Below are 16,263 nucleotides of genomic sequence, written 5' to 3' on the forward strand. Positions count from 1 at the left end.
GACTACAAATATGTGGATTAGAAAATGAGAGAGAGAGAGAGAGAGAGAGAGAGAGAGAGAGAGAGAGAGAGAGAAATGGACAGGGTTCTAAGAGAGTAAAACTGACAGTTATAAAACTTTATGCAAAATCCATATGCATTAAAGAAACTTGAAACCTTTTTAGCTTTTAGATTTAAAGCTAAAGCGATAGTTTTAATTTAAAGTATGTAAAAACACCGTGCCAGTTGCACCAAACACAGCCTTACCATCCGTTTCCTGAGAACTATATACTTTATGAGCGCATTGCTGTATCATTGCCAACACTTAAGACTGAGAAGGGCAAAAGGGTGGCAAGATCCTGGCAGCAGAACCTCGAACTCTGCCTCTGAAGAAAGTATCCACACTCCCAGGCACCCCACTTAAGAACTGGGAGAACCGAGCATGCGAAGAGGCATCACGTGATGTGTGAGATGGGGCATCACGTGATCGCCGTTGTTTTTATAGAGAATGATGGGTTCATTTACAGCTTTATCTTTGTAAAAAAAAAAAAGTAGTTTTAGGTTACAGAGCACAGTAAAACATGTCCTTCTGAGGGTTGAGAAGCATTCTATACCTCCAGAGGAGATCTGAAGGGGAAAAGTCTCACTGAGAAGCGGGGCTGCTTTACTCCATGGTGGGCACATTGTGCTAGTTCTGTAGTCCCCGCGCCCCATGGCAGGAATCAGCATACTCACCGCTTGACATCCGGAGTCCTCATCCTCAAGGACTTGTCCTGCTTTCTTACAAATGTAAGGGAGTGTTTCTTTACAACCTTTCACTTTCCAGCGTCCGTCCTAAAGGGAAAAGTGTCACAGGATGAATGTGTAGACTCTGGACAGGGCGCTGAGTGGTAACGTTAGTCAGTCATGAGCAGAGCTGTGAATAGCAAGTGCTCCCAGTGGATGGTGTTACAGAACCCTTCGTGTACACACAAAGGTATGGTAGTTGCTCCCTGCCTGTGGCAGTTTGAGTGCTGTCCAGACCCGGGTGGACCCAAGAGAGGAAGGAATTTGGTCGGTGCTGAGAATACCCAAAAACCACCATGACCTGTCCTCAGGGTCAAAGTTCATGTTCAACTCCAATGCCCTTCTTCACTAAGCTTCCTCTTTAATTAATCAAATATTTTTAACTTTTGAGAGTAGGTCTTATTATGCAGTTCCAGGCTGGACAGCCTAGATTCGCTTCAGTCTAGCAATCTTCCTGCCTTGGCTTCCTAAGTGTAAGGGCTAGAATTATAGACATGCCCAGGCCCAACTTCCTTCTCTCTCTCCCTTCTTGCTCCCTCTTTCCCTCCCTCCCTTCCTTCTTTTTTGTTTTTTGGTGTATATAGGGTGAATGTACATGTTCATGTGTATGCAGATATGTGTATGTTGGGGTTCTGGGTGCATATGCACGAGTGTAAACCAGAAACTGACATTGAGTGGCATTCTCTAATGCTTTTCTCCTTATTTTTTTGAGGCATGGTCTCTCATTGAACCTGAGCTGACCATTTGGCTAGGCTGACTTGCCAGTGAGCTCTCAGGAGCTGCCTGTCTCCTTCCTCCCCACTGCTGGGGTTACACAGATGGCACCATGCCTGTGTCTTTACATGTGTGCGAGGGATGGGAACTCGGGTGCTCATGTTTGTGGAGTAAGTACTTTATACTTGTGGAGGCCTCTCCTCGATGAACCCCAGCTTCCCCTTCAGACACCTTTAGGTCTTCTAATTCCTGCCTAAATCAGTGGTTCCCATGTCATGACCCCTTGGTGGGGGGGCTACATATCAGACGTCCTGCATAGCATAAATTTACATTATATTTTATAATAGAAGTCAAATGACAGTTATGAAGTAGCAAACAAAAATAATTTTATGGTTGGGGGTCACCTCAACGTGAGGAACTATATTAAATGGTCACAGCATTAGGAAGGTTGAGAACCACTAGTCTAAAGCTTTTCTCAGATCCTTTACTGATAATAATAAAATAGTGAACAGACCAAAATACTGTTTTCCCAGACGACCTTGATGTTCAGGATTTTAGGGGGATACTGAGTCCTTTGATTGCCTTCAGGGGATACTACACCAGGGCCGGCATCTTCACTCTTCAGAGAAGAGTTCTGCCTCTCTATGGAACCTGCCAGGGAAATCACTGTCTGCTATAGGACAGTGTCAGGCAGTCCCAGGTGCTTCGTAGCTGCTGGGGGGATGTGTGAATGAATAGCTCTTACCTTCAAAGTCAGGTGTCAGAGAGATTTATGTAAAGTTAGTGATAGTAATTACTTATTGATATAAGAATAAGTATATTCATACCGAGATCTACTTGATGGAGGTAAATGCTAATTTCAGTGTTCCATATGCTTACTGTTTAAGGAGCTTATAAGCCGCAAAAGAGAGGAGGTGCTGCAAAATCTCTCAGAGCATGACTGTTCTGACCCATGCATCAGTATTGTCTTAGTCAGGGTTACTATTACTGTGATGAAACACCATGACCAAAAGCAATTTAAGGAGGAAAGGGTTTATTCAGCTCACACTTCCACATGACTGCTCATCACCAAAGGAAGCCAGGACAGGAACTCAACAGGGCAGGGGCTTCGAAGCAGGAGCTGATGCAGAGGCCATGGAGGGGTGCTACTCACTGGCTTGCTCCCCATGGCTTGCACAGCCTGCTTTCTTATAGAGCCCAGGACGACCTGCCCAGGGATGGCCTCACCTACAATGGGCTGGGTCCTTCTCCATCAATCACTGATTAAGAAAATGCCCTACAACTACGGAGGCATTTTCTTAATTCAAGTTCCCTCATCTCAGATGACTCCAGCTTGTGTCAAGTTGACAAACAAACAAACAAACAAACAGGCAGCACAAATATCAATATCTGTCCTTCTTTTCTTAAAATTAATTTCTTAAAATTCAGGAATTAGAGAGGACAATTAAAATAACCCAGACATAAGGACAACTATCCCATGTGCCTCTCTTATGTAGAACCTAGGTTTTACACACTCACACTCACACACTCACACATATACACTCACATACATATATACACACACTCACACATTCACATACACTCACATACACACTTACATACATACACACATTCACATGCAAACTCACATATATACACACACTCACATATATACATACACACACATTCACACATACACACCCACATACATACACTCACACACATTCACACACTCTCATACTCACATTCACATACACACTCATACTCACACTCTCACACACACTCATACATTCACATTCTCACATACACTTACACACTCACACTCTCGCACACATATACTCACACACACATTCATTCACACACACACACACACTCGCTCCCACTCTCATGCACACACTCACAAAATGGGGACTGTTGGGGAAAAGGGAGAAGACTAGTGTTAGGGGGAAGGAGAGGACAGGGTAATGTGGTCTGATACGGTCACATGATATGCTTGAACAAGGAGTCATGATAAACCCACTACTGTGTAAGTGAATATACACTAATTAAAACAATCCCTATCAAGTTCTAGCTTTCTCTCTATAAATATGGTGAGTGAAATAACCAATACGCAATAGGAAACGAAGGTCATCTTAAATATCTCAGAGCCTCTAACTCAAACAACAACCCCCGAAACCGTGCTAGGTTTCAGCAGGATGACATCCATGACAGACATCTAAAGGGGTTGCTGCTGCTTCCTCCCCAAATGCCACTCAGACGCACACTGGTAGCATGTGTAATTAGGAGTGCACATGTTTCTGCAAGTCTCAAAAGATACAAAAGCAAAACCTGTCACAAAAGTAAGTGCTTTGAATTTTTCGTGTTGGGTTGGTACAATGATTTTGCTACTGAAGTAGCATTTAATGAGGATTTCTTGGTGGGGCGGGGACGACTTAACACCACATCCTATGGCTAGAAAGAATGAGGACACCCATCAAATCCCAGAGCCTCCTTAAACCCAGTCAGTTCTCGCACAGCTGTTTGAGCAGAGAGAGGCTATTTGTTTCAAATGTTTAATAAACTGTTCAGGTGGTTCGGACTAAAGCTACTTCTGCAAAATCTGATGTCCCAGATAAAGGGGAGATGGGTACCCAAGAGTGAGTTAATGCTAAGGTTGCCAGCGGTCACATGAGATTTGTCATTGATCCACAGTCTTCAAAAGAGGATCCCTGTTTATAAGCTAAGGAAGCTTTAAAACTACCACTGTACAGTGTAACCCCCCAGTCTTCCTCTTCCCATTTCTCCAGCAGGATGGTCTACTCCACCACTGTCTACCAAAGTGGTGTTCATTCAAGGAGAAAAAAACCCCAATCAACCAACCAACCAACCAAACAAACAAACAACCAAACAAACAAAAAACTAAAAAACCAACCCTGTCTCTGACCCTCCGCATCCAATTTAGTTAGCAATGAATCTTGGTATTTGAGACGTTATGAATCCTTTCTCTTCTTGCCGTAGTTACTACCCTAGGTCAGCCATGGAATAGCCACCAAATACTCTCTCTGTTTCTGTTCTGTCCTCTCCAATACATTCTGTGCATTACTACCAGTTATTTTCAAGTCAGGTTTCCCTACCATGTCCTTGAAGCACTCTGATGGCTCATAGACCTTGGTATATAAGCCAGTATTTTTATACTCCCTTTGTCCCATGTCCTGTCACCTCCTTACCAACAGCCATGTGTTTGGTTACTGAAGATGGCGATCTTCACCGACCTTCAGACCGAAGTGTGCCAGCCGGGTATTCGGAGAGGAGGCAGCAATGGTCTCTCTAGGGTTTTGCCTACCTTTGTGTTTTTCTTAGAATGACTTTCCTCTGTAGTGTAAGGGTTATTGCTTCTTTGAAGTCCTGACTTAAGCACCATCTGTTCAGAGAGGTTTCCCACCCCTTTCCTGACTGAAGCTCCCGGTCTAACCACAGCTTTGCCTTTCTTTCCTCAGAGCAATGATCGCAGCTGTTACCATGTGCATGGAACAGGCATGGAAGGCCCACGAAGAGCAGGAACTGCCTCTCTTGGTCTCAACCAAGACAACAAGTCCCTGGTATAGATGGATCTCAGCATCCGTGCCACAAAACTCACCACTGATCAAATGGATCAACTTACAGATTGATCTGCTGAGACACACAGTTGTCTTCTGTTTGGAAGAATTCGAGGCTCGAGAAGGTACCAGTTAGTGAAGATGACAGAGGAGCCACTGGACCATGCGAAGGAAACTGGAATTTTATTGCTACTCAAACCAATCCATGTTTCCGATGCATTTTCTGTAGGAAATCAGTGGAGATTAGAAGATACCGCTTGCTTCTTTGTGAGGCACGTGCAGGTTATTAGTGAGCTACACCCATTCACATGTGATTGTTTTTATTTCTTTATGAGACGAATCTTGCTTGAATCTCACTATGAAATACCTGTGCAGACCTCTCCCCTTCCCTAATATCCAGGTTTGCTCAACATAGGTCTTCTAAGGGAGATGGGATGTGAGCTAAACCAAAAGCAAGCACTGGCCAGAGCAAGTCAGAGTTCTGGGACTCCAGAATGTGGGCTTCTTCACTATGGGCAAAGTGACCTGAAAGATCTAGTTTTGCTTTTGCCTAAAGAAAAGGAAAATTAAGAGGTTAATTGGATTTTGGAAGGGGAACATTAAAATCATCACTACCACTACCACTAAAACTCTTTTAGCTGTGGTGTAGCTTTTGTGTTCTCTCTCTCTCTCTCTCTCTCTCTCTCTCTCTCTCTTTCTCTCTCTCTCTCTCCTTCAGAATCTCCCCAAGGCCTACACCGAACAGTGGGGTCACCAGAAATACAAATTAAGCCCCACAGCCCCATGGATGCAGTGAGAAGCATTAGGTAGCAGAGAGGCTTCAAGTGTCCCTGTTGATACAGGGGACACTGCAGGATTCTCTTAATCCCAAATGCAAAGGATTAGGGGAAATGACCTAGAAGTATTCCTGTTTGCAAACTAAAACCTAACATTGCAAAGGTCACCAGCTAGAGCCTAGGGATATTTTCGGTTTTGTTTTTTATTTTTAAAACACTGGAAAATGAAGCCACAATTTCAAGGATTTTTTGGGAAGCTCGATGTTTAATGTAGGACACGGGGCCAGGGCTGGCTTGCTCTGAAGAATGGAAGGGAAAGGCTTGGGAGCCTGGAACCTTGAGAATGACACACAGCCAGAAAACTACCACGCCACGTGAAGTTAAATTATTTACCTAAGAAACTACCTTCAGGAGAGCACAGCACACTGTGGCTATCCAGCAGTCGTAAGCTGATTTATGGGTTTAGGGTTTGGATAGATGTTCTAAGGAATGGCTTTATGACTTCTACCCCTTAAGATTCTTCTTATTCTTTTTTTATTTTGAGAATTTAATACAAATAATGTGAGTGTTATGTTTACATCATTTCTACCCCCTTCTCTCCATCCATTCTGTGTCCCACTGTACTCCCTCTCAAATCCATGATCTCTTAAGTATTTTGTTACATGTATACATATACATGTACATATACTGAGCCCATTTAGTGTTGCTTGTATGCACATGTGTCTAGGGCTGACCATCTGGGAATAACCTCTCATCTCTGAAGAAAACTGATCCTTCCTCTCTCTGTATGGTTATGGCTCTTGATCTAGGGGTAGGATCTTGTGAGGTTTGCCCTATCTACGTTGGCGTGTCACCTGGCGCTGTCATTACACAGATCTTGTTCAGTCAGCTACCTTGTTAAGGTTTCGTGGGTGCCACTTTCCTATCATGTCTGTAAGATGCCACATCTAAGCAGGCATCCTGGTTCACTGAATCTTTCTGTTTCTTCTTCCTTAAAATCTCCTGAGGCTTAGGCGTATGGGTTGGGTTGTGTGAGCATCAATTGTGGTTGGGCCAAAAAAAAAAAAATCTAATCCTATTGGCAAATGTAAATATATCACATCGCTTCTGGATATGTGACTCATAAAAACCCAGAGAACTGTGTTTCTGGATAATTTTTAGAAACTTTGACTATGTGCATTCCATATATATTAGTATATATACCATAAATTATCACTTTAAAATGGTTTAATTAATTTCTTTTCAACTCTAATTAAAAAGTAGCTACTTATACTATTTCACAGGTCTTGAGGCAAAGGTCTTTGGTACTCACCATCCCCAAGGAGGTTTACAAGCAACTCCACCTCAGCTAGGGAAGTGACATCCATCAACATGCTGTCATCAGACTGGCAAGAGTGCAGAGCCTCCTGCCAAGTCCTTTTCTCTTTCTTAAGTTTGTAGCATTTACGATTGAAGGGAGTCCAGCCAGGGTCACAGTGAGTGGTATGGTATTTCCAGGAGTCCTTTTCTTTATAAACCAACACAAAGGACAGCATTTGCACAATTACTTCCAATGTTACTCAATACCCTTTACATAGCCAGCATCGTGATGACTTTTCTAAGTGAAACACAAAATCAAATCTGAGCACCCACACAGTGGTTTACAAACACCTGTAACTCCAGTTCCAGAGGATCTGGAACACTTTTTTTGGGCTACATAGGTGTACTAGGCAAACACAGTATACATACATATGTAAATACATACATACAAAAATAAAGGGGGGAGGGAGGAGGAAGGGAGAGAAAGAGAATGAAACCTGTCTGCCTACTTTAAAATGTTTTTAGATTATAAAAGGGCTGTTATGAAACATAATTTAAATGGTATTTCAAGGATTCTACAGGTCACTGTGGAATCTGATGTCACGCTGGATGGATGCGAGCTCTGGATCAGGTGTCCCAGGTATCTATTCGTTTGGTTAGGTATGATTTCATTACTTTTTGAGATGCCATTCTTTCAAAACTACCTTTCGGACACTGTCATCAATGGAATCATCCCCAGAGGATGTGAGAACATGTGGATATTATTAATGGTTATCAAACTAAGCGAAACAAATGAACAACAACAAAAACACTCTTGTAAACTTCTCTCTCAATGTAAGAAAAAAGTTAAATGAGGAGTTTCTGAGATGGGAGCAGTGTCACAGCCTGCCAGGTGGAACCCTGACAGGCTGAGTGACGCGCTGTTTGGGGGCTGGTTGAGGGCTGGTCTAACATACAGGCTGTGGTTCAATTCCCACTCTCCAGCAATAAAAAACAAAACTTTCCCCTTGATTTCCACCAGACCTTCTTCAGAAGAGCTAAGAATAGCAGACAGGATGCTCCAGAGGCCCTCATTAGAATAACCAAATGGAAAGGTGGTGAAGAAAGCAGGAAGGGGAGGGGTCTGGTCAAGTCTTTTATCCCTTCCCCACCTCCAAGTCCCACAGCACAGACTCCTGTTACTTAGGGGAGAAAGAGCGGATTAAGTGTAGTCTTAGATTTGAGACCCAGCACCAGGGCTCCCATGGTGAAACCCAGTGCCACGCAGAGCAACTCCTACCACAAAGCTATTAACTGTGGGCTGAGTCTTGCATTTGGCCAGGAAGCTGGCTGTAGCAATACTGGCCTTTCAACTTCAGGAGGCCAAGGCAGAGATCTGGACGCCCTCTGCTAGGGCGCAGAGGGAAAGCAAGCACAGAGCTTCCTATTGGAGCACAGCCTGGTGGCATCGCTATGGCTTAGGTGGATTTTTGATGGCTCTGTTCAGAACTGGGCAGAATCCCTCAGTGTCTGGCAATGAGTGATGCCTCTGGGTGTACCAGGCTCCAGGGAAAGGCTTGTGGGGACAGACTTCTCTCTCTAGATACTCTCAGTTCTTTTTGAACAACATACTAACTACCTTGGGTAAAAGCTGACTTGGATTGCCGCCTAATAAGAGTGACAGTGTACCAAAACCAAGTTCTTAGCAAATTGGACTTGAGCATTATCTGGTGACTAATCGCTCAGAGTGAACAGGCATCCAGATTAGCATTTCTAGAAAGACTGGCACAAACAAAACTAGATTAGGAGGAGTAAGATAACCAGTCCTTTGACAGTTGCATAACAGTAAGTAAGTATTGGAAGGTTTCAGGAAACCATGCCTGCATCTGGTAGTCAAAAGAAGGTTCTAGAAGTGGACTAGCTAGTAATCAGTCTGGGAAAGCGTCCACGGGAACTAAAACAGCTGCTTGATAGAAAAGCTCATTAGGCTCTAAAATATACACAAGGCAAACACTGGCAGACTTAAGGGAAGAGAGAGACTTCAGCACATTAGTAGTTGGGAGTCCGTACCTCATATTTACTGATATCCAGACTGTCCACACTGCAAGCTAACCAGGAAACCACAAAGTCAAATTGCACCCCTGGCCAAAGGGCCCTACGGACATCTACATTCCAACAGCTGCCTAATTTACAATTTAATTATTCTCCGTGACAGATAATGTGCCTGGCCACAAGACAAGCCTCGACAAATTGACAATAAAAACTGAAATCACATCAACTATTTTTTTTTCAACACAATGCAATAAAATCAGAATTCAAAAATGAGAAAGAGGAAGCTATACTTACTCACGGAAATTAAACGATTTGCTTTTGAACAGGCAATGAATCAAAGAAGAAATTTTAAAAATTCTTTTGAAACAGGTGCCAATAGAGATACAACATGTGAAATGCATATGGGCTCAGGCAAACCCAGCAGTATATAGTGATCCTCTACTAAACGGCTGAGAAACTCAGCGTCACACCCATTCCCTTGCTGCACCTCAAGGGGTCAGTCAGCAAAATAGGAACAAACCAAACTCCAAATTAGCAGAGGGAAAGAGTAATAAAGATCAGAGTAGGAACGAATGACATGGAGATTATGAATTACAAAAGGCCACTGAAATAAGGTACAATTCTCCGAACGCAATAGACAAACCCTTAGCCAGACTAAGGGGAGGACGGGGAAGTTCAGATAAAACCAGAGATGGAAAAGAAGACATTGGCACTTCTGGGTAAGATGGTAAGACTAAGGGCTACCTTTGTGAAAGCTGCAGTTTGACAGCTCTGAGTTCTGAAGCCACCCTCTGTGAGTCATCAGGGTAGAGGCTGAGAATTCTGAAGTCCAGAAGGTGTGTGTGTGTGTGTGTGTGTGTGTGTGATACCCACCATACCATCCCTTCAGCAGGCTCACTAACACTGTGGTGGTTTGAATGAGAATGACCCCTATAGAATTTATGCTTGGTCCCCACTTGGTGGAACTGTTTGGGAAGAACTAGGAGGTGTGGCTTTGTTGGAGGAGGTATGTCATTGGGGGTAGGCTCTGAAGTTTCAAAAGCCTCCTATTGGTCTCAGTATGCCCTTTCTGCTTCCTACTTGTGGATCAAGAACTCTCAGCCGCTCCCGCTGCCATATCTTTGCATGGCCATCAGAGGCTCTAACCCAGTGACTGCAAACCTAATTCAATGCATTATTGTATAAGTTGCCTTGTTCATGGTATTTTGTCATGGGGTAGAAAAGGAACTAAGCCATTACTTAAAACGTCTTGAGTATGAAGATGGGTTTTCTGCCTGTACTCATCCTAATACTATGGTAGTGTCCCACATTCTCCATTGCATCTGGGGGACAACCATCAGATCAGCCACCCCAGGGGATATCACTAGGAGTCTGAGGAGGGTGAGAACATTTACCCAAGTCTTAGAACACAAAGGTAAGTGTGGCCAGCAGAGGCCACTGGTATTACAGAGAAGGAAAACCCTCATTATGAAGAGAATTGGGCGGACAATACTTGTCCAATCCAGCTTCAGCAACAACAAAACTGACAGAACAGCAAGAGTCCTCGGGTTCAGCCGCCCAACCCCTGCATGCTTATAACTGGCAGTGGCCAGTTTCTGGGGAGCCAGAAGGCAGTGGCCCTGAAGCTTCTCTTTTTCCCGTGATTTCAGTATTGTCTCTTCCAAACGTCCCTGTACTTTCAAGCTTTCTTCTTTTATTTCCTTCCACATATTCATCAAATTTTGCTCTTGAAAGTTTTTCTATTTTGGGCAATGTTTTTATTCCCTTTCTCTGTTTCCTCCATCTACTCTACATTCAGGAGTATTATGAAATGTTATTACTGGTGGTCTTGCTAAATATAGGGTCTCATGTAGTCTAGGCTAGCCTGGAGCTCCTGCCACGGATGACCTGAAGCTCTGATCCTCCTGCTTCTGCCTTTTGGTATATATGATGATTAGGGTTGAACCCAGAAATCCTTCATTGCTTTAAAAAAATGCTTCATAGTGTAAACCGAACAGAGAAAAGCTGAAAGCTTTCTCCTTGAGTTCTGTTACAAGGGAGCCCATCTTCACTACTTTTGTCCAGCAGTTCCTGAAGTGCTCACCAGAGCAATCAGGCAAAAGAAAAAGTGAAAAGCATTCAAACAGAAAAGAGTGCTTAAAATTGTCATTATTTGTAGATGCCATCATCTTATATATATGCAGAGACACCACCAACCCCACAGAAATCTATTAGAAATATAACTGAATTATTTATAACACGTCAGAAGTAAGGACTGTTTGGTCTGGTGTGGTAGCTCACACCTTTAATCCCAGCACTCAAGAGGCAGAGGTAGGAGGTTCTCTGCGGGTTCAAGGCCAGAATGGTCTACAGAGTGAGGACAGAGTGAGGTCCAGGATAGCTAGAGCTATTACACAGACAAACCCTGTCATGAAAAACACAAAAACAATAACAAAAACAGTCAGGACTGCCGCTATATTGTTGATGGTATATTATCTGATAGAGAAATAAAACCTGTTTACAATAACTGAAAAGTAGAAAATTCCAAGGAATATATTTGACCAATGAGTTGAAAAAGATCTCTGTAATGAAGTTTATAAAACAGTGAAAAAAAAACAAGGAGATTATAAAAATTGAAAGGCTATTTATTCACTATGCATGGATTGAAAAAAAAATCATTATTGTCAAAGTGTTCACAGTACCCAAAGTAATTTGCAATATCAGTGCAGTTTCTAACAAAATACTAATGATATTTTTCCACAGAACTAAAAAAGGCAAGGCTTAATTTTTGTCTGGAATCATAAATTGCTTTAAAAACTGCTGTGGTGGGGCTGGAGAGATGGCTCAGTGGTTAAGAGCAGTGACTGCTCTTCCAAAGGTCCTGAGTTCAAATCCCAGCAACCACATGGTGGCTCACAACCATCTGTAATGAGATCTGATGCCCTCTTCTAGTGTGTCTGAAGACAACTACAGTGTACTTATATATAATAAATAAATCTTTAAAAAAAAAAAAACTGCTGTGGTGGTTTGAAAATGGTTGGCCCATGGAAAGTGGCACTGTTAGGAGGTACGGCCTTGTAAGAATAGATGTGGCCTTGTTGGAGGAAGTGTGTCACTGTATGGGTGGGCTTTGGGGGTCTTCTGATGCTCAAGCTCTGCCCAGTACAGAAGAGAGACCCTTCTGCTGGCTGCCTTTGGGAGACAGTCTCCTCCTGACTGCCCTCAGATCAAGATGTAGAATTCTTTGCTCCTCCAGCACCATATCTGCTTGAATGATGCCATGCTTCCCACCGTGATGATAATGGACTGAACCTCTGAAACTGTAAGCCAGCTCCGATTAAACGTTTTTCTTTATGAGAGTTACATTGGTCATGTTGTCCTTTTACAGCAATGAAACCCTAACTAAGACAGAAGTTGGTACCAAGGACTGGTATTGCTGTGATAGACATGGCCATGCTTTTGTTTGAAGGAATGTGGATTTGGGGACTTTGGAAAGCAGTGTAATGCTTTAAGCAGGGTTTAACAGTCCAAACTAGTAGGAAAATGGAAGACAGGATGCTGAGGGTGACTTGAACTTTGGGGTCTTGGCTCAAGAGGTTTCAGAGGAGAAGAATTTTAGTATGTTGCCTAGAGATCATTCCTGTGATATGTATGAAGGAGTCTGCTGACGCTAAAATGAAGAAATTTAGATTAATTGCACTGGCAAAGGAAATCTCAAAAAAAGCCTATCATAGATTCTGTACTGGGGTTCACTCTTGTGAAGAACATTTTGGATTAAGTGTAACAAACTGATCAAGCATAACAAGCTTAAAAAGGAAAATACGAAGTGAATGATTTAAAGAGTAAAGGGGCACCAGGAAGAGGAATGGAGCTAAATTATGTATTCAAGGATATTGAATGGAATTAAGACAGTGGTGACCTTGGCACAAGATCCTACCAGCTAAGTTTATTGTTTGTAGTTGAACAAGAGATGCTTATATTATGCGAGGTGTTACTATTACCTGGTTATTGTTTTCATTTGGATATAAAGAGATATTATTATGTGTCAAATGGACAAGGAATGGGTTTTGATGGCTATTCTCAGTTGTCAAGTTGAGTATATCTGAAAAGAACTACAATATAGAACTTGTAAAGATCTTGTGAAAAGTAAAGACAGGCTTTGGTCCAGGCATGGTGGCACATGCCTTTAATCCCAGCATTCAGGAGACACGAAGATCTTTGAGTTCAAGGTCAGTATACAGAGCAGGTTCCAGGACAGCCAAGCTTAGGCAGTGAAGGAAACCGCTGAAAACAAAAAGTTGGTAAAGATATAATAGATCAAGGGAGCCATATTTCAGCCCCAGTGAACAGCAGAACTCGGCAACTTCGGCCATGTGCCACCGGCTTTAGAGTCAAGAGTAGAAGGGGTTACTGCGACAATTGATGCTGGTTAGATGGAGGTAGGAAATTAGTGGTAGTTAAGAAAAGACCAGCTGCGGGATATCTGCTAAGGAAATCTGCTAGTGGGGAGTGAAACTGGCCCAAGAGGAAAAAGTTTGTTGCCATCAACAAAGATAAAAAGAGCTGGAGATCTGAAGAGCAGGCTGACATCATAGAGATGCAGTTTCAAGCATCACGGGTGAATTCCTGTGGTGTTTTCTGAGAGCACAAAGAAGATATGTTCCAGATATAGACATCATGTTGGCATCTGGACTTTTGTGTAAGAATGTGTAAGAATCACCTAGATGGAACTGGTTTTGAAGGCATGATGGGGTCATGGAGAGTAACTGAGGTTTGGCACTGTGAGAGACCAAGAAAGCTATCGGTGAAGGTTGTAGCCTCAGCTGTAGCTGACAGGTCAGTACTCAAAGGGTCATCCAAAGAAATTGAGGTTTGACACCATCAAGAAAGCCTATAAGAGGCTTTTGGATGAAGCCTAGTTGCAGCGGAAGACCTCAATGGATCGGAGATGACAGTACCATGGGCGTAACCACCAAGAATAACAGCAGCAGTCAGAGTCTAGTCAGAGTTAGTCAGAGTCTAGAGTGCTACAGATAGAGAAGTGAGTTCTGAGCTGCAGGACACTTGCCAAGGAAATCTGATAACAGGGAGCGGAACCAGCCCAAGAGGAAGAAGTTTGTTGCTGTCAACAAAGTTGAAAAGAGTTGGAGATCTGGAGAACGCATTGATGTCCGACATGGAGATGCAGTTTTCAAGTGTGCCCAGCTGGTTTTTCTGTCTTGCTTTGGTCCAGTATTTCCTCACTGTGACATTTGGAATGGAACTGTATATCCTGTGATGTTGGAAGTATGTGGATTGGTTTTTGATTTTGATTTTATAGGGGATTGGAGTTAAGAGATTGCATGAATCGTGGAAGGGTCTTTGAACTTTGGACTTTAAAACATTGTTGAGACTGTGATAGACTATGGGGACTTTTGAAGTTGGACTAAATGTGTTTGAACAAGCCTATGGGGGCCGGGGAGTGAAATGTGATAGTCTGAATATGCTTGGCCCATGGGAAGTGGCATTATTAGGAGGTGTGGCCTTGTTGGAGGAAGTATGTCACTGTGAAGGCAGGCTTGAGGTCTCCTGGTTCTCAAGTTCCACCCAGTACAGAAGACAGAGCTTCCTCCTGGTTGCCTTCAGACCAAGATGTAGAACTCTTTGCTCCTCCACCAACGCATTTGCCATGGTTCCCACCATAATGATAATGGACTGAACCTCTGAAACTGTAAGCCAGCCCCAATTAAGTGTTTTCCTTTATAAGAGTTACCTTGGTCATGTTGTCCCTTTGCAGCCGTGAAACCCCAACTAAGACAACCACCCTAGGTGAAGAGAACAAAATTTAACTCTGGAACATGCTACAAAACTCTAATATTCGAAAGAGTATGAAATTGGCGTAAAGACAGGCTCATTGACCAGTGGATCAGGATAAAGAACTGAGAAGTGAGCTCAAGCATTGTAGCAAATGATCTTCAGTGAGAGTTAGAAGAACACAGATCGAACAAAGAGAAGTCTTTTCAATAAATAGTGCCGGAGAAACGGGGTACCCATAAATGAAAAAGTAAAAATAGACCATGTTCAGCATTTGCAAAAAAATAAAAAAATAAAAATGAGTTCATAACTTACATAAAGACCTTAAATTATGGAACTGTTTGAAGAAAAGGGCAAGTACTTCAGGATATTGAAACGAGCGAGGCTCCTTTGAACAAGAAGTTTCCAAAGCACAGCAATTAAAAGTAATGTCAGGCAAATGGGTATTGTGAAACTAAAAAGCTTCTACATATGTTTATGTATGAAATGAAATTAGTACTTCAAAAGAACAGCTGTCCTTCTCTGCCCATCATAGCGTTGTCGGAAGATGGTCTGAGAACGGTGAGGAGAATTTTGAATGCTTGTGAGAAAGCCTCAAGAAAATAAGACAAAAGTCTTGTGACCTCAATTTCTTCAAAACATGGAATTGCTCCTGGAAAGTATTCCGTACCCGTCCCGGGTGTAGCAGAGAGGAATGAGTTTACCTCAGATTACTCATTATCGCTTATTGGCTGTTCATTATTCAGTCAACTATCCTTCCTATGCCTCCACTGAAAAACATGTTTTTGCCATGTGTGGCTTGTGTCTGTGATTAATTATATATAGCTTGACTAATGAGAAATTACTTGGTTGACCTTTCTTAACCCTCAGAGTATAAATTGTCTGAGGCTTTGAATACATTGGCTTTTGCTTGAGACTTTAGTCCACTCGTTTATCAGGTCCATTCTCCCAGGCCCCATCTCCTCTAGAGCAGTGATCTAGCATTATTTACAACAGTCAAGAACAGAAACAACCGAAGTGTCACTCAGCAAACAGATGAATAAAAAGATGTGAGGTATTTACACCCACCACGCATAATATATTCGATGAAATATTATCCGGTCCTAGGAGTAAAACCCTGACGTTTGGACATCATGGGTGGACCTAGATCATTATGATAGGTAAATTAAGCCAGACACAGAGAGACATAGACCGCATGTTCTCGTTCACATGTGGAATGTAATGATGTTTTTTCTGGATTTGTGACGTCATGATTTTAACTTGTCATCATTTTGTAGATGGAGGAGGAGAGTGATGGGAGTGAGAGCCTGAGTAGGGGTGAGGAGAGGCTACTATGAGGGGACAGTGATGAGT

The 16,263-nt window shown here is 42.7% G+C and overlaps 1 protein-coding gene across 3 annotated transcripts in view; it reads right to left on the reverse strand.

Annotated features, from left to right (window-relative positions):
* The window catches only part of Pla2r1 (phospholipase A2 receptor 1), a 129,834-nt gene that overhangs the window by 68,035 nt on the left and 45,536 nt on the right, over nt 1–16,263 (reverse strand). For all 3 annotated transcript variants that reach the window (NM_001100837.1, XM_039104479.2, XM_039104480.2), the window contains 3 exons: nt 7,121–7,315; nt 5,098–5,255; nt 714–812 (listed from right to left, as the gene is read on the reverse strand). In NM_001100837.1, the coding sequence (NP_001094307.1) occupies nt 714–812; nt 5,098–5,255; nt 7,121–7,315 (452 nt within the window). The remainder of the gene's footprint in view (nt 1–713; nt 813–5,097; nt 5,256–7,120; nt 7,316–16,263) is intronic.

This window comes from Rattus norvegicus, chromosome 3, assembly GCF_036323735.1.
Source record: "Rattus norvegicus strain BN/NHsdMcwi chromosome 3, GRCr8, whole genome shotgun sequence".
NCBI classification, from domain to species: domain Eukaryota; kingdom Metazoa; phylum Chordata; class Mammalia; order Rodentia; family Muridae; genus Rattus; species Rattus norvegicus.